At 33.3% G+C, this 18,511-nt stretch overlaps 3 protein-coding genes across 4 annotated transcripts; 1 reads left to right on the top strand and 2 right to left on the bottom strand.

Annotated features, from left to right (window-relative positions):
- Positions 1-1,117: 1,117 nt before the first annotated feature.
- On the top strand, positions 1,118-18,062 carry LOC120216253 (protein S-acyltransferase 10-like). Of its 2 annotated transcripts, XM_039213733.1 has the most exons (13): positions 1,118-1,386; positions 1,556-1,670; positions 1,959-2,033; positions 2,146-2,217; positions 2,385-2,522; positions 2,933-2,966; positions 3,327-3,436; positions 3,715-3,801; positions 3,966-4,049; positions 4,163-4,228; positions 4,497-4,704; positions 9,083-9,088; positions 18,051-18,062. In XM_039213733.1, exons 1-11 carry the CDS (start codon positions 1,311-1,313, stop codon positions 4,669-4,671), a joined length of 1,032 nt encoding a protein of 343 aa, XP_039069664.1. In that variant the 5' UTR covers positions 1,118-1,310; the 3' UTR covers positions 4,672-4,704; positions 9,083-9,088; positions 18,051-18,062. The 2 variants fall into 2 exon arrangements, with proteins under 2 accessions (XP_039069664.1, XP_039069665.1); XM_039213734.1 differs by lacking the exon at positions 1,556-1,670.
- Positions 5,235-6,545, bottom strand: LOC120216171. The gene is made up of 2 exons (XM_039213672.1): positions 6,435-6,545; positions 5,235-6,158 (listed from the first exon to the last, which is right to left on the bottom strand). Exons 1-2 carry the CDS (start codon positions 6,543-6,545, stop codon positions 5,235-5,237), a joined length of 1,035 nt encoding a protein of 344 aa, XP_039069603.1.
- On the bottom strand, positions 12,292-13,152 carry LOC120216170. The gene has a single exon (XM_039213671.1). The coding sequence runs from the start codon at positions 13,150-13,152 to the stop codon at positions 12,292-12,294; it is 861 nt and encodes a 286-aa protein (XP_039069602.1).
- Positions 18,063-18,511: the final 449 nt, after the last annotated feature.

The following is an 18,511-nucleotide window of genomic DNA, read 5'->3' as shown; positions in this document are numbered from 1 at the left end:
GCATTTGTACAGCGCTTACAGAAGGCATGTTTGCTCCGGCTAAGATTTTGAAGGATGAAGTCGGCTTCTCGCACTCACGGGACGTAGAAGGTAGCATTGGTCTTATAACAAATTTAGGAAGCTGGAAGATATGATGATAATGGTACATATTTGATCCCTCTTGTAATTCGTGTATGAGAGGAGCAGTCCTGGAATTGAGCTTACATTGTGTCCCTAAACCCAGCCGCTAAAATGTCACTCAAGACTTTGCTTAAAACTTTACTGCTCAACTTATTTGCTTGCCATGCGCGGTTAACATAAGCTTTAAGTGGTACTGTGGACTATTTTCTGGGACATGGTCACCAACCAAGCATTCATTCAATGCATTTCATTCAATCTGATTGGGAAGAATGAAAAAAAAAATCCCAGTAAAATATCAATGAAATTGTTATTTCTCGACAAAGCTGTGTATATTTTTTCTAAGGAAAGAAAAGATAAAATATACTTCAAGTCCTCGTAGTCTTAAAAGATTTGGAATTCAGTCCCTCTACTTAGAATGTAGTCTCCCTACTTCTTTAATTAAAAAAAAATCAGCGCTCATTTTTAACACCATTAAAAGGGATCTGTTAACTTCATTAAATTTAAATCTAATTTTAACATCTACAATTTGGGACTTATCCAATTTAGCAGCCAAGTCTTTAGGGAAGTTAGTGGATAAATTTTAATAAAGATAAATTATATTCATGATCATTTAATAATGAGCAATAATCGATCTTTTAATTTTATTAATTAAATTATTTCAATGATGTTAGTTATATTATCAATATTTAATAGTAATGAAGATGGTAACATGTCAGTTAAAAAATTTACTGTAACTATATTTGATCACTAATGGGATGTGATTAGAAAAATAAATTTATTAAAATAAAATTGATAAAATACGTAATATAAATTAAATGTATAATTATAACTACGGATTGTAGCATTGGATTGGACAGGTTGGTTTATTTATTGGGCCTACAAAACTTCATGGGCTGTTATGTAAATACCTAATAGTATACAATTATCTGACCGACAGCTGCACTTTGATTTTCCATTCAAACTGCAAATGCAATCTTCCACGAGCACGCTCTTCTTTTCTTTTCTGCTTTGATTTTGGTTTTATCCACATTTCTAATCTGCTCCTAACTTTCCTTATCCTTTGAAATTAAAAGAAAAAGGCCAAAATGATAACTTTACCAGGACCATTCTGATGCTATAACCGGTGTCGTTTAGTGATTTGATTTGATTTGAAATTTGAAGATTTTGTTGTTCCTGGGTGGGTTTGTTTGATGGCGACGGTCGTAGGTGTATGTCGCTCTTTTCGCGATCGAGCTCTCTCCCGCTGCTTCCCTTGTCTCTCCGATGGTACCCTATTTTTTCCTGCAACAAATAAGCTCTTTACTTTGCATAATTCAGTTGAGTTGCGGATAATTAGTTTATGGCTTTCCGTTATTTCGAATAGTTTTTCTATTTTTCACGACTTTTTAGCGTTTTTCTTGTCATTAATTTGGATTTTCTGATGATGGGTTCTAAGCTCGGAGATCATTGTTGGGTTTGAAAGTGACATTGGTGATGCTGCATCTGATATTCGTCGGCACTCTCTTTCTTTTCGATGACGATTTGATCGATAAAACGAGAAAAGAACCCTGGTATGTATAACGGACTTCATTCACTGCAATTAGTTATATTTTCTGCTTTGAAAATATAAAGTTTGATCCTTTTGTTCATTCTTTTATAACCACTTTAACCTCATCATAATGCCTGTATAGCATAAGAATTAAGAACATCCATAAATAAAGCATTAAAAAATGCATCTTCCTTAACTAGATGTTATGATGTTTTATGTTATTTCTTTCCAACTCGCTTCAGTATTTTCTCTTGAACTTTATAGCACATGTATGTGGAACCTTCTATTAATTCTTTCTTCATTTTCTCAGGTACACAGCTTTATATTTGTCGTTGCTTTTTGCCACATTGGTGCAATACTTTATTACTTCTAGCTCTTCTCCCGGGTAAATATCAGTGAGCTTATGCTTTGTAGATCACAGTTTTGAACTGTATAAAATATTTTATTACATTCTTACTCTAATATTTTTTATTCTCTTTGTTGTTTTCTGCTTTTAGTTATGTCGTTGATGTAATGAGAGCTGTTAATGAGACAAATGTGATATATCAGAAGTCGTCAGTGGCCTCAAAGTAAGCATCTTTTTTTTCATTTTTATTGGTCCTTCTCCATTCTTTGTTTCTTCCATCTTTTAGAAGTTTGAACTAAATTATTCTGGCTAGAATGATCTAACAGCAATAGAAGTGGATTTATGCTTGGAATCTTACTATTATCATGTTCTTATGATGTTTAAGCAAAGACAGCCTGCTTCAAGCAAAAATGGAAGCTTGATTGTCTCTGTTGAAGGGAGTCAATCGGGTAGAAGTCTTCAAGGGAGTATTCCCTCATCTTGGACAAAGTTGGTGATGGAAATGTATCCCCCTGGAACATCTATTAGGTATATAAAACACTATTGACTCTGAATAATCTCTTTCAATTACCTTTTCAATGAATTTATGTTTGTAGATCTGCATGGGTGCTAAGTGCCAACGAATTTAAGCAATTACAATATTTTCTTTCATGTATCTCTTGCAGCTCTTGCCTTTAACATTCTTATGCTTGTTGCTTTTACAAATCTTAAAAGTTCAGGTTGAAGGATTTAACCTCTTTTTCCTAGCTAGTTTTACTTTTATATTTCTAAGCCTGTCTACTATAGACCAATGCATATGAATCTTGATGTTTTGTTTGTTTTAACCCCATAAGCTTGAGTTTAATCTGAGTCGCGTCTTGCAAATCACCAAGTAGAATGCAGTTATGTAGAATTTATTGAATACTACGAAATTACTGACTCTCTTTTGTATCTTGCAGATCTTGCACTTGCTCCTATTGTAATGTTGAGCAGGTATTGAAATGTAACTTTTATGTCCTTCATGCAATACAACTCATTATCTTTGAATCAGGACCTCATGATGACCTCTGCTTTTGTTGTGTTACTTACCTAGATGTGGAGGTTTATTGTTGACTTTGTATAGTGTCTAGCATTTGAAATATGCATGTTTGAATAGTTGTAGCTTTGATGGTGAGCATAGAGGTCCACGTAATTCATGCAATACAACTCATATTGTTGCTTTAGATTGGATGTTCATTGCAAAAATTATAAAGAATCACTTCTGTTTATTAAGCTATCTTTTTGGATGTTACTTTTGCCTACACTTAGTAGTACATTACATGGCATGTGATATGCTTCTTTGTACAACTGCAGCCACCACGAGCAAAGCATTGCCATGATTGTGATAAATGTGTTATTCAGTTCGATCATCATTGTGTGTGGCTTGGAACATGTGTTGGCCGAGATAATCATTGCAAATTTTGGTGAGTCTACATCAACTTTGACATGTTCTTTATGACCTTACCTATAGTTTGTAAACATTTGTGAGTTACCATGGCATAAGGTATCTATAACGAGAAGGCTGCTCAAACATAAAAAAAGTTACTCATCATAAACCCATTAAATACATCGACAGAGGATTTTCTTTCCCATTTCTGTTATGAATTGATTATTTTTTCATCTATTTTAATAAATTCATATAGTTGAAATATATTTTCAATTTGGAACTGATTTGTCTTCTCTCACAATTCTATAAATTCAGGTGGTATATTTGTGAAGAGACAGCATTGTGCCTTTGGACTGGCAGCTTGTACATTTCGTTCCTGAAGGCCAATATTTCAAGGGCTTGGTATGTTATATTACTAAAGTAACTTCTCCTTTACCATCTTGGTATGACAGTCCAATATTTTATGGTGCTAAACAATTAGTGGCTAAATATGGATTATTTGACTTTTACTTTCGATCAGAGCATTTGTATTCTGAAAATTTGACTTGGAAACATTTGGTTGACAGGTGGAAGGATGCCATCATGATTCTATTTTTGGTCGCCTTGTCAATTTCCCTATTATTTCTACTATTACTGCTGCTCTTTCACAGGTAAGTTGTCATTTTTACTCTTTTTTTTAGCATTGCATTTCTGATTTTGATGACTGTTTTTAATGTTTACCATGGGCACTGCTTTATTTTGGGGACCTTTGTTTTTCATGCAGCTATCTTGTTTTGACAAATCAGACTACATACGAACTCGTTAGACGCAGGCGTATCCCATATCTAAGGTAAGTTGGTGGTTTTATTCTCTTCGTTCTATTTGCATCATGCAAATTGTGCACGATGCCGTGTTTATGTATACCAATGGATTATCAACTACAAATCAACAGACTATCATGATTGATTTTGATAGAACACATTTTTTTTTAATTATCTGTTGGTACGAAGTGAAGATGGTCGGGACATTTTCTTTAAGCACAGATTGAATGTTTATCAAGTTATTGACTGTGTGTTGAAAGCATACTTGGACTTGGTTGCCACTTTCATTATATGCAGGCGGATTCCGGAACGAGTATTTCCATTTAGTAAAGGGGTTTGCAGAAATTTACGTGAGTTCTGCTGTGCACGAAGCAGCATTTACAGTTTGGAATCTTTACCCTCTCCGCAAGAACTTGAAGAAAAGTCGAGGCCTTACACTTGCTTAGATGTTTTAACCTGTCGTTGCGGCTGATATTATAGGACAATGTATCATTCAGCAAAAACATTTAATGATTTAATGTGAGGTCGTATAGAAGCAATCATTCTAGTTTAGTAGATATATGGTTGGCTGACGACAGTCAGGTTCACGTTTTAGTGGTGGTTTATTGTCCGATGTGTAGAAGAACTTGGAAATTTTGTCAACCAAGATTTAAACTGCCTCGTGTATCTTCTTTATTCATCCAAAAACATGACATTGGAGTCGGAGCATTTCAATGCTTAGAGCCAACAGATGCATCATTTTGTTGAGCAGAAGCTCCATTTCATAAAAGTTGTGTGCTTCATCTATTTGAAAGGACGCTCGAATCGTTTAAACTTTGAACACAACACGTATATCTAAATCGATTACTGTCTCCATTGCAAGAAAAATCAGTGATGGAACCTAACAAAATGTACAAATGGTGCTCCAGCAATGCCTGAAGTATTGCACCCTATAACAACTGTACATAGTCTCCCGCAGGCAAGACATGTCAGATTACATGTCAGTGTTGTTGATCCACCTCTCAAATCCCAATAGATCGGAGGACATTACAAATCCTAATGAGAAAGTATGTTTAGGAAAGAAACCCTAGTATGGAGCAAGCTCCTAAACAAGCGCCCTAATCCATCTTCAAAACTTTCAAACACAGCATCCAAACATTCCAAATTCACCAGTGCTGATTGGAATTTCTTTTCCTTGGAGTCCTCTTTCGAGCCCTGCAGCAGTAAGTTGCTAACTGCAACATCGGCTCTGTCTAATTCGTTTGCTTTCTGCTCGTCTTCGCACAATGTCGAACCCTTCCGCACCAACTTCGAAACCAATGACCACTTCGAGGGCTTTGACCACAGCCTCGATGAAGAAAGGAATGAGAGTAAGGTGTGGAAGATGGAAGCAGTGATCAGGTTTGCTTCTTTAAGCAACTCGGTGATCGCGAACAGATGACGGTTTTGGTCTAACAGGGGAAAGTCACCGAATATATCGTCCATTTGCTTCAATAATGCAAGAGCATTGGCAATTTCCCTTTTCATATTCCTCCTACAGGTGATGTAACTACTGATATTGCTTTCAATGCTTAGCTCCCCTGCCTTTCTTCGTCGAATAGCCGATTGAAGTTCTCGAGCACTTTGTTTCATCGACAGGACGGCATCCCTCGTGTTACCGCATAGATCCAAGTGCTTCAACGAACAATCCAGCAATGCATTCTCCCATTCCTCATTGTGATGCTGAGCTAAAGCATGCTGAGTGAGGGGCAAATTCAGAAGATCCTCTAAGCAGATATACAATTCGGCTAGGCCGAATAGACCGGTGCAAAGTGTTTCGGAATTCGATGACGATGAACCACCCTGCCGACACCTACGCTTATTCAGCTCCTCTTCCATCGAAGCGTCGTCGGATGCGATCGAGCAGGGAAGCTGACGGACCGGACATTGTGTTTTTTCGTAGACTTTGAGGAGAAAGCAGCCATTGTCACTCTGTTCATTCTAAGATGAAAGCTAATCAAGTTGAAATGATAACCATCCATTAGCATTTATTTATACCAAAAGAGTTGGAGATGGAAAGCAGCCAGAAATCACTATGGGGCGTAGGCCCATGCACCAATGTGGAATGCATGTGATGATGATATTGTGGGGTAATTTTCATGTAGAACACATTATGTCGTCGCCATATATCCCACCATAAAGAAAGGACTTATAATGATAAACTTGCCTTATTTATTAAAAACCCAAGGGTTCTGATTCTGATACGGTGTATCTGACTCTTGGGGTTCTGTTTTTTCTGTCACACATTTCTGGAAATGCATCAAACAATGCACCATCACCATTGTCGAACGCCGACCTGGATTTTTCTGTTAAGAAAAATGGGGCCATGCAGGACCCTGAAACTATGTGATTTAAGATCCGAAAAAGGGATTTGGGACCTTATAATAATGTTGTACGAGTGGTACCTCATAATAATAAGAATAGACTTGCCAGATAACATGTTTATATGGGTACATGAATGCTACTACATTGAGCAGGATCTCGTTATGGATTTTGGCCAGCTCGCCTGGATTTGAAATGTGGATTTTATCTTACCTATATTAACAAAAGTGGTGTTATTCTTTTGCTTTGAAAACAGGGAGCAGATATGCCATATCTTATCGAACAAAGGAGCTTCAACACTTTTGAGTAAAGGTTAATCAAGAAAAGTATATGTGGAACTTCTAAATGCTATATGTTTTGACACGTGCGAGTGTCCTTTTCGTAGGTTTACACGTGGAGAGAAGTGGACAACCTTTCCTGGAAGAAATAAGGTTGGAGGCAGCCATTAGGCAAATAATTTAAAACCAAATAATAGAGATGACGGCTGTCAAGACCATGTCTTAAATATATTCAAGAAGTGGGCCTAACATTTAAGTCGAATTTTAGTTGCAGATGCAATGTCCCAATGCAAATATCTTTCCTTTTCTTTTGACCTATACCTACCTCTGTCCTAGATCCATATGGGATTTTAGAATGCCAAGAAGCTTCATCATTTCATTTTCATACTATCAGGCTAAATTACCATGTTTTTAATTTTACTTTTCTAACACTGTTTGACCAATATTTTCAAAACTAGCACCCTTTCTGCTGAATTGGCAAAGGCGCGTCCCCGGGGACGCGCTTTACCCGTGTTTTCGCTGAGTTGGATGCCACGTGTGAAAGGCGCGTCCCCGGAGACGCGCCTTTGCCAACGCAGCAGACACGTGTGGAAGGCGCATCCCCGGGACGCGCCTTCCATTAAATGTCATAAATGCCCCCATCCGTTTTTCCTAACTACCCCTCCTCCTCCCCTATATAAACCCCCTCAACCCTCACTCATTCTTCACACCAAAATCATCTTCTCCTCTCTTATAACTCAAATTCTCCAACTATTTGAGTTTTAAATTTGTTATTAGTGGTAAGAAATTTATTTTTATATTAGTATTTTTTAAATAGTTATTATTTTTTATATTAATATATTTATGTAAATATTATTTTTTATTAAAATAATATTTATAATTATTATTTATTTAGAATTATTAATTTTTTTTGCTAATTATATTGTTTTGTCTACAGTTATAATGGAAAACGAAATGTTGTTGCGATTGGATATTGATCTGCAAGAGAGGTGGTGCGATTGTGGTTTCTTTCAAGCACTCAAATATCCATGCTCTCATGTCATTGCTGCTTGCTCACATTCGCATTTGGACTACAAAAATTATGTTGATCCCGTATACCAACTTTCACAAGTTTTCAAGGTATATGAATTTGAGTTTCCGCCCATAGGAAACGAAAGAGACCAAATGAGATTCAAACTTGGCTTACAATTGTACCAGATCCATTGCTATTAAGGGACTCAGGTCGTCCAAAATCTACTAGAATACATTGTGATATGGATATTCGGAGAAGTCAACAGAACAAAACGATGTGGGCATTGTAGAAACATCGGGCACAATAGAAAAAATGTCCAGCTCTGTTATCATCATATAACCGTTAACTCTTATGTAATTAATGTTTTTAAATGAATGTTTTTATTTCTAATAATTTAATGTTATTGCATTTATATAATTTGTCAATGTATGTACACCTAAATAATTTTTTTTAACTTTTAAATACATAAATATATTTAATATATTTATTTAATATAATATTTAATATTATTAGTTATAATTTTTTTTAAAATATAATACTAATTCCACCTTCTAAGTAGAGAAAAATATTAAATTAAACAAATTAAAAGTTATTAAAAAATTTATGTATACGATGACACATTTCATGTTCTGATTGGAGGATTAAATTTATTAAATTAAATTTTCAATAAGACTAATTTTATAAAATATGTAAGTCTTGGAGATTAAATATGTAATTATACTAATTTATTAACTTATGCATCAATATTTTCGTTAAAATATTAATATGAGATGACTAGATTGATAACATTTAAATAATTAACTAATAAAATTAATAGATCGATAATCAAAATCAAAAATACTCGAAACTTGATAATTCTTACATTATAATCGAAACATTTTACATAATATATTATTAATTTATAATAATAATAAAAATAAACTATTTATTATAAAACAAAATATGTGTCTGCTGAGTTGGCAAAGGCGCGTCCCCGGGGACGCGCCTTTCACACGTGGCATCCAACTCAGCGAACAACACGGGTAAAGCGCGCCCCCGGGGACGCGCCTTTACCAACTCAGCAGAAAGGGTGCTAGTTCTGGAAATATTGGTCAAACGGTGTCAGAAAAGTAAAATTAAAAACCCCATACTATCAACCTATAATTCATTATTATTCTGTTATTATCCATTCCACCAAACTCAGACCATACCCTTCTGGTGACGATTAGATGGGGAAATATGAAATTTTTCTAAGAATAGAATTCATATTCTCTCATTTGGTCTGATCGGAAATGTCATTTCCGGTAATATTTTATTACTAATAGTAGATTTTTTTGGGTATATTACCGGGAATGTCATTACCTTCATTCCCTTATGTATTGTAACATTATCGGCGTTTTGAACTAAAATGCCCTTAAATTTTTTTTTTCAAAAATATAATTCTTCTTTCATTGAATAATAAAAATTCTACGAAGGTTAAATTACAAATTTATCCTTAAATTATTTTATATTTACAAAAAAAATCTATAATTAAAATTTTATATGAAGTTCAGGGGTTAAAATAAAATTTTACCCTTTCATTAAATATTTTTATATTTTTAGTTTTGTAAAAAAATTATATAAATATTATGAATTTAGTTTTTTTTTAAAATATATAAATATTTTATAGTAATATTATAGTAGAATTCAACTTGTTAAAAAATAAATATATAATAAGGACAATTTGGTCAAATATATATTCCAATAATCTTTTATTTTTTTAACCAAACAAGGTAATATTACATTCCTTCTAAACCAACCAAACACAAAATACAACATTCTCAGTAATCCTATTCCCTGATAATATTTTATTCACACTGGTAATCTTATATTCCGTGAACCAAACACACTCTCAGTTTCAAACAATTTTGGATTTCTTTTTCTTAAGAAGTTTATTTTGTAATCTATAACATTTGTTACGTTGTTCAAGAAACTCGTTACGTTGAGTTAATTAATTTATCAAATTAATATTTTTTATTCAAATTCATCACGTCGAGGTGACGAGTTTCAATAAAAGTATATTTTTAATTTAATTTTATCACATCCGTGTAAAAAGTTTAAATAATTTTTTTTGAAACTTGTCACCTCAAAATGAAGAATTCAAAGTCACAGTAGTAAATGTCGTAGATCCCTAGATAAACTTCTATATGTCCTATTGGACTAATTAATTACACTGTTTGCTCTATTGCACCAAAAAAAACCACAATTTTGGCTTTATTATGAAAATAATAAGAAAAATATTTTTTTAAATAAATATGGACATTTGAGTATTATTTAGGGAAATATATTTAGATAAATGGTTTTATATAAATTTGTTCTTAATTAGATATAACTTTATTTAAATCGTTGTGAGTTGGATCAAAATTAGAGCGTGTATTTTAAAATAGAAAGTTGATGATAGTTATGGATAATTTTATTAAAATCGTGAATACATGCCGACAATTTTGATACCGAGGATGTAAATGCAAGAAAAGGAAAAGGAATAAGAATCAATCAAGAAAATAAAATTTATAGGATGAAAACAAAAGAAAAGGAAAAACAGGAATCGATTAAGAAAATAAAATTACAAAAACATGCACACTTACTTCCATGTTATAACCGCAAATGAATACAAATTGGATTTGGTAGTAACAAATTAACAATCACATGTATGTATGAACTTTTAACGCTAATTATTTAATAAAAATAATAAATGTTATATTTAAATACTTATAAAAAATAATATTTAATTAATATAAAATTTATCTTTTTTTATCATTAATAATTTCTATATTAGTTACCACTGTCTCCTTTGTCTACCTTTTTTTTCTTTCTCTTTGAGTTTGTATCATTTTTCATAGATTATATCATTTTTTTAATTTTTAATAGGCGACGACACTGACTTTGATGCTACTTGTCGATCACTGATTCTTTTTTCTCTTTATTTTTTAATAAGAATAAATATGCATGTGTGATGTTTTTCGATTTTTTTCTCGGTCGTTTGTTCGTTCTTTTATTTATGTTTTTCTTTATGTTGGATTGGACGACGTCATAACTGATCAAGATGGCGCTTATTCAAAATCTTGTTGATCTTCTCTGCTATGGACCTTTGGTTCGAATTTGGATGCGTGATTTTGTGTTTGTGGATAGTTTCTCACGACATTGGCTCTGATCTGCAGTTCTCGATGTTCTTTAAATATCTTAATTTTCTTTTATGGTTCGTTTGCCGATGCAATTAGATTTATTAGTATCTATTTTTGTTCAAGTATCTTAATTGAGTTTTTAACATTTTTCATGTATAACCTTTATATAATCTAAAGTGGCTAGTTTCAATGTTATATGAAAAGTCAAAATTATGTATTTAATTTTCGATGATAACTGTAAAATCTTTTTATAATTTTAGATATTTTCACTTTTTAAATAATATTAACGGCTTTTATTAAAAAAATTTATATATTAGTTAGATATCGACGTTTATAAATATTTAAATTTATATTTTTTTAAATTTGATTGATTAAATACAATACCTACACATATGTGTCTTGATCGTTATCCAACTTAATCCGTACTAGTGTTAACACTTTCTTTTCCAATATTGTTTCTGTAATTTTTATTTTCTTAATCATTTTTTAATTAAAGACAGACTTAGATTTTTTTATTTAATTTTAGCCCGTTTTTATTTATAAACATTTCAATGTAAAAGTGCATCTCCTCGTACAAAAACATTCCCCCCCCCCCCCAATTAAAACTCATATGATTTAATCGCCATAAGGACACCTATATGGAGTAGATAGGTTCAAACCTCCTTGTGCTATTCTTTTTACGTAGAACATTTTTTTGGGACAAAATTACGGGTAAATTTTTTTTATTGATATTAAAAAATAGTAGAAGAAGAGGATTTTCAAAACTAATTTAACATTTATTTTTTTAATATTTTTTTATAGAAATGATTAATTTATTATAATAAAAACTTTTTTTTAATATTATGGGGTATGTACAAGGTAATATATGTTCAAAGATAACTATCAACTATTTGACATGCTCGAATTCGGGACTTCAAAGAATAACAACGATTTCTTTATCACCGAGATTGCTTGATTTGTGCTAAAAAAAAAACTTGTATAGCAATAAATTTACACAAACTACGTTTCTTATTTTTAATCAATATATTATAGAATATGTTTATTACTTTCAATTAAATTAGAATTTTCTTTTATTTTTTCTTGATTTTGTATATTTATCAATTTTAATAAGATCAAATTCAAGTAAAACTCTAATATCAATTAAGATAATGATCTTTGAAGACAAAATAAAAGAAAAAGATAATTACACATCAAAATTTGGAGCTCAAAACTTGAAATTGTGTTTCGTTGTATAACTATACAAAAATTTGTATGATGTAGACTGAAATGGAAGTCCTCTAAAACTTGGATGCCACACCAGGATTTGGACCCATGACAATATTCTATTGAGAAATGATGTTCAAAAGAGAGGTTCTTGCTCTGAGCAGCTTCCAGAACAGGCACTCCAATTTGTTCTCTACGCCTTCAATGCTACTCTCCAACGCCACCAATCTTTTATGTGCAATTTGCATCTTATCAACATCAAAAGCATGTCTGCAAAGCGCAGAGTCCACGCTTTCAAATTCATTAACAACATCTTGCTCCTCTTCACACGCTACCACACCCTTATGCATCAGCTTCGCCACCAGAGACCATCTCGTTCGCTTCGATGAAACCGGTGCCGACAGAAACGAGAAAAGGGATTGAAAGATGGACGTGTTCGTTACATTAACTTGTCGCAGAATTCGAATCACGGCCGAGAAATGATGGTCCTGGTCCAGGCACGGTGATGCATCGAGTTTATCATCCATTTGCTTCAACTTGAATATCACTTTCTTCGCCTGCTTCCTCATCTCCTTCCTGAAGGAAGTGTAGCGAAGGATGCCATCCTCGATGCTCGAAACACCCTTCCTCCTCCTCAGAGAAGATTGGAGAACACGAACCTGTTCCTTGATCTGAAACATGTAATCCCTCTCAATACCGCAAATATCTAAAAGCCTTACGTATCTGTCCAACAATTCATCGACACATTTCTCGTGTCGATGCACCGAGAGTACTTGTTTTACCGAAGTCGTGTTAAGAAGGTCATCCATGCATTGATACAAGTCTTCAAGCCCCGAAAGACCAGCAGATATCGACACTGATGTCGATAAAGCCGATGCTTCCCAAGTTTTGATCCGGTTCAGCTCATCTTCCATTCTAAGAATCGTAGGATGTGACCTCGAAGGCAAGCAAATTGATCTTACATGGTATTTGCTAGCCATTTTAATTTGCATTTCTTTTATCTCTTTCAGAGCTCGAATTAATCTTGTTTTAAATCAAACCACAACAATATCTATTTATACAACAAAGCAAGGGTATCGAAAGCTAAAATGTGACCACCATGTGAACCAGAATGGGCTTTGTCCTTTGAATTCGGATACCTTGTCACATCATTTCACCGGCAAGGCTCAAATAATAAACTATTCAAATATGGTTTTGGCTCATTTGATTCATATAATAATGTTTGATCAATATTATTGAAATATCAGATATGCATGAGGTGTCGTGTTGCCTTGTCGTTTCTGTGTTTATTTATGCATGTAACCTAAATAGTCATCACCAGTTTTGCCTCCCTTGGTGCCACATTATCCACACACCCAAACCATTTTCAAAGTTTAAAGAAATGCAGGTGCCTCGCTTTCTATATGGTTGGCTTACCTGGTTTTGTCTCGCATTTAAGAACCTTTGAATAGCACAAGGTATTGAATAATAATTTTGTTGAGATTGGGATCCAGATAGTTAGATAAAACCAAATGCAATAATTTATAGGGTTTTTTTTTTTTATAATTCCAGGATCTTGATTACAGCAATAATTGGCCCACCTTTGTATTGCCTATAATATTGTGTGCACGAGTGGCATGTATCATTTTATTTGTATAATTTAAAGGTTGAAATTTGACATTCACAAATATAAATAATATTAAATTATATCAATAAATAAAACTTAAGAATTATTCATGACATTAACATATATTAAGAATATTTAAAAATAATGTAATTTTTCTTACTAAGAATATATAAATTTATTGTAATTTTTCTTCAAATATGTGACTTGATTTAGTGGTTAAAATAGTTTCATCCCTACTTAAAATTTTAAATTTAAACCCCCTCGTTAGTATTTTCACCCCTTTCTTCATTTTTTTTGTCATTAGTTAGAATTATATATATAAGAATGTGTAAATATTAAGGATCAAATATGTAATTATACTAATTTTTAACGATCATAACATCTCCTCTACTAAATGTTAATTATTGATGGCTTGATTACAACACTTAAAAAGTTAAATGACCTTATTGATAAAATCAAAAGATTTGTGGTCAAAATGAAAAGTGATCATAGTATAATTTACTCTATTTTATATTTGAGGTTTCTTAGAGTTTGCTCATTGACTCAGGTTTTCAGAAATTAGTGTAAATTATAATATTGACCGCTTAATTATTTAACCATTTTACTTTTACGACCGATTTTTCAATTGTGTCAACTAAACCACCTAACTATTTAATTAGATTCAATCAGATCACACCTTTGAAAAAACAAAACCCAGATCACATGTCGTTAAAAACCAAACAACACATCTATCTGGTTTTTATCTACTAAAGGTGAAGTAAACGTGTAGTTTTTATAATACTTTTAAAGTCAACCCGAAAATAAGGAAAGATTTGTAATACCCTAATTTTCCAAGTAACTTAAGTTAATTGAAGGTGATCGAAGAATGACTTGAAAACGATCATACAGTGATCCAGGTGGTGTTGGTGGCATGACTTTGCTTAATCGGTTTACTGTTGGTTGAACATGGGCTGATGTTGAAATTTAAAAATTTGTAACCATTTTTTTTGTTAATACCCGAATACCAAATTAAACCAGATTCAAATAAAAAATAAAGCCCAATTATGTTTAAAACCCAGTCCAAATTACAAAACCTTTACCAAGCCCAAAATACACCAAATGTCATGTTAACCAATCAATTAACTCATTACCTGAGCCCTATCAATTGAAAACCCTAACATCAATCATTCTAAGCTCCTGTCGCCCCCAAACTTCAACCCTTGGATCACTTTTTATCAACACTCCAGATCTGTCACAGCTAGGGTTTGTGAAATTCTAACCCCCTTCATGTTCCAGCCGCCAGCAATGGTCTCGATCTTTCTTCGCTCCTTCAATCATCATCATTCATCAACAACGAGATGCACAGTGGTCCCGATCCACATGCCTCGCTACCAGCAAAAGCCTCAGCAGTGGTCTCCCTGGTCCCTCTGCCATGGTAAAACAAATGCCCGACAATTCCTGGCAAACACCAGATGCAAAAACAATCTCCTGGTCAAATGCAACAGAAGAGGACGAAAGCAAAAGTTGGAAAGAATTTTCCATTTTGGTCATTTTTATTGTAAATTGGGTTCTAGAAAATCCCAAAAGCAATTGTAAAAAGGGATCCCCTTTCCCACCATTCGAAATATACAAGCGATACAAGGGTCTTCCCCATTTTCTGGAATCGAATTCTTTCAAGTAACATAAAAATCAAATCAAAACTGATGGTAACCATTTTTTGTAGTTTCCATCTCATTTTTGGCATGCATGTTTGATTTTCAAAAAATAGAAAAGGAAAATAGTAGTTTACCTAAGGGTCGCCGGAGTAGAGAGGGAGCGAGGGACGCCGAAGTTCTTAGGAAAGCCAACGGTCGCCAGAGTTTGTGAATATGAGAGTTTGGGTTTAGGTTAGACTTGCTTAGAGGGTTTGTTTAGAGTTCATAGGTTTAGATTCGGGTTTGGATAAGTAGATCGAAGGCTTAGGGTTTTAGAGGGTGAGCTTTTGGTCTTTCCAGCCATCGTAGGTGGTGGCCGGAGTTGGGAAAATGTAGACGTATAGTGTTTGGGGCTCTTGGTCTTCGGGTTTGGCGTTCGGAGTGAAGATAAAAGATTTGTGGGTAATTTTAAGTCTAGTTTCAGTCGGTCCGGCCACCGTCGGTGGTGTCGGTTCGACGATTTTCGACTGGATGAGGAAAGGGATGTTTGAGGAGTACAAACGGGAAGAGGCTCGAGAGTTTTTTTTAGATTTTTGGGAAAAAATGATGTTAAACAAAAAAATGTATATTATATAGTACAAATTTATGGGCTAATTGCACTTATATCCTTCTATCTTTACCTTGTTTTTACATATCTGTCATATGTTTTGTTCATTTTATTTTAATTTGAAATCTGTCCTTATCCTGATATTTTCCATTTCTGTGCTTATTAGTTAGCTAGGGTAATATTTTAGGATTAATTTTGTTTATGCCCCTGAACATTAGCCGTGTTTTTTTGATGTGATCCATGTATTGTGATTTTCGTATTTGGTTAAATTGTAATGTCCTGATCTCTTAATGTTTCATTTTTAATTATTAGTATATTTTAAGTTCATTAAAATGAAAATCCTTGTTTTAATCTCTCTAATTTAAGCGTATTTTTGTATACTGATCACTGTCATATTTCTAATTTATTTATGCTTAATTTTTATTTATGTCAATTTAGTCACCATGTTGAATTTTGATGTTTTATTAAAATTAGGTCCCTAAATTATTCTGTTAGTTTTAATTTAATATAATTTTAGCCTTAGATTTAAACTTCTTTTAATTCAACCCTAAGATTTAGGATTCTTACGCTTTAGTCCTTGAACTTTAGAATTAGGTATTCTTTTAACATAATTAATTAGGTCTTTAGTTAGAGTCTTCACATTAGTTTAATTTCACTTTACTCCTCTAATTTAGGGAGTAATATGTGTTCGGCCTTGCCTAAATGCTCAGATCATCTCGATTATTCGATTTAATAACTGGTTAAAATTAAATAGGGTTACTAATAGAGCTTCCATTTCTAGGTTTAGTCCCCTAGGTTCTTTAAATTACATAAATTAAAACTTTATGTTAGGGGAAGCCTTAATTAACCATTTAGAATAATTATGTTCAATAACTTAATTGTTTGATTGCATTTGATTTTTAAGAATTAAGGCAATGTTCAAGGGGTGAACGCTGGTAATTCCCGAAGTAGATGGACATCCTTTTCAAAACCCCCATATCATGATTTTTCAAACCTTAATGCAATGTTCGTTTATGTAGATCAATAATGAAGCTTTCACATTACATGCTCGAGAGTGGTCGTTATTGGTCTTAGTAAACTAACATCTTTTTCCAAACTTGGCATCCATTATGATTTTTAAATTAAATAAAATTTTGAGCTCAATTTTTTTTTATTTTTAAATATAGGGTAATCTACTAGGTACCAATTTTTGGGCAATGTGGGGGTGTTAATCCTTCCCTACGCGTAACTGACTCCCGAATCCTATTTCTGGTTTTCGCAGACAAAAGTTGGTATTTTTGATAAAATAAAAATGTTTTATTAAAATTACTTGATTTTAGATGTTCCAATCACACCTTAAAATAATTGGTGACGACTCTCAACATTTCAAAACCTTTTCAAAGAAAACTCCCAAGTCGCGCTATTTTTTTTCCCATCCCAAGCAAAAAACGGTGTTGATAGCTTGGCAACTCAATTGGGGACTTTTATTTTCTAAAACAAAAATTGAGAGTCGAGCCACAAGTAGATTACCTTATATTCGAAATTTCAAAATTTGAGTTTGAACTTATTTAATTTATGATTCATTATGTTGTTTTCAAAATTCAAAAAGATGTTCTCTCTAGTTAATCTTTTCTCTTGATTTAATATTTAGGACTGTTGGATGCATATCATAGCTCTATACCAAAGCTTTGTCCTGTTTCGCCTAAGTAGGGGAAAACGTCACATCACCTTGGAATATTGGTTTTCCTCGTATAGGTCTGACAAAGTACCTATGGAAAGCATTCTAAATGTTTGTCCGTATATTGGTTTCCGAAACACTCATTTAGTGATGTGATCCCCTAGACTGAATTCGATTTGTAAGTCTGTAATGGGCCAGAATCGAAGTCCTTATTAACCTTAGTAGGTTGTAAGGATAGTTTGGGAACCCTTGTTAGAACCGAACCGTCATATAGAGAATCTAGTCCACCCCGCTAGAGTCATGTGGATAACCTAAGAGAACTAGAACACATGCGGTTAGGACTTTACTTTCCTTTGTGTGTTTTGTTTGTAGCATCATCTATGAGTTATATTTAGTTATTTTTACCTATTTACATTACTTTGATTATCATTTCTATTGACTTGATTTTTCTTTTGCCTTGTTTCGTGTCTTGTCGTGCTTTATTTTTTTCCATAAACATGACACCTCATCAAAGGTATTGATCCCTAAAATAGTTGGCCATTGAGAAGGTTCTTGAAACGATAATGTCTTTCATTGGATTTGACAGAATTTCAAGGATTCCTCAGTGGGAAAAACAAAGCAACGTGACAGTCTACCTGCTGAGGTAACAAGCTGGACTCAAGAAGTTCTAACACTGAAGCCAATAGATAAAGATCGTGAACCATTTCAACGAATTTATGCCATAGGAGATGAAGTAGAAGTTTTAAAGGTTCTCAATGTGCCCAAATCTGATGAAGGACAACTCATTATACTACCACTTGCAGGAGTTGAGCAATTAAGATAGAACCAGATAATTTTTTATTTTTGCTTTCCCATA

Source organism: Hibiscus syriacus, unplaced genomic scaffold (genome assembly GCF_006381635.1).
Source record: "Hibiscus syriacus cultivar Baekdansim isolate YM2019G1 unplaced genomic scaffold, ASM638163v2 tig00110159_pilon, whole genome shotgun sequence".
Classification (NCBI taxonomy): Eukaryota; Viridiplantae; Streptophyta; class Magnoliopsida; order Malvales; family Malvaceae; genus Hibiscus; species Hibiscus syriacus.
The sequence above is the reverse complement of the archived record's forward strand: the minus strand, read 5'-3'. Positions and strand labels throughout refer to the sequence as shown.

Bases quoted from the DNA above. Each gene is read 5' to 3' on its own strand.
- LOC120216253 (XM_039213733.1), top strand. From the start codon at position 1,311: ATGGCGACGGTCGTAGGTGTATGTCGCTCTTTTCGCGATCGAGCTCTC. The intron at 1,387-1,555 runs GTACCCTATTTT...ATGGGTTCTAAG, and splicing joins CTTCCCTTGTCTCTCCGATG to CTCGGAGATCATTGTTGGGT. The intron at 4,050-4,162 runs GTAAGTTGTCAT...TTTTTCATGCAG, and splicing joins TTACTGCTGCTCTTTCACAG to CTATCTTGTTTTGACAAATC.
- LOC120216171 (XM_039213672.1), bottom strand. From the start codon at position 6,545: ATGGCCCCATTTTTCTTAACAGAAAAATCCAGGTCGGCGTTCGACAAT. The intron at 6,159-6,434 runs GTCAGATACACC...CTTTCATCTTAG, and splicing joins GAAAAAACAGAACCCCAAGA to AATGAACAGAGTGACAATGG.
- LOC120216170 (XM_039213671.1), bottom strand. From the start codon at position 13,152: ATGGCTAGCAAATACCATGTAAGATCAATTTGCTTGCCTTCGAGGTCA.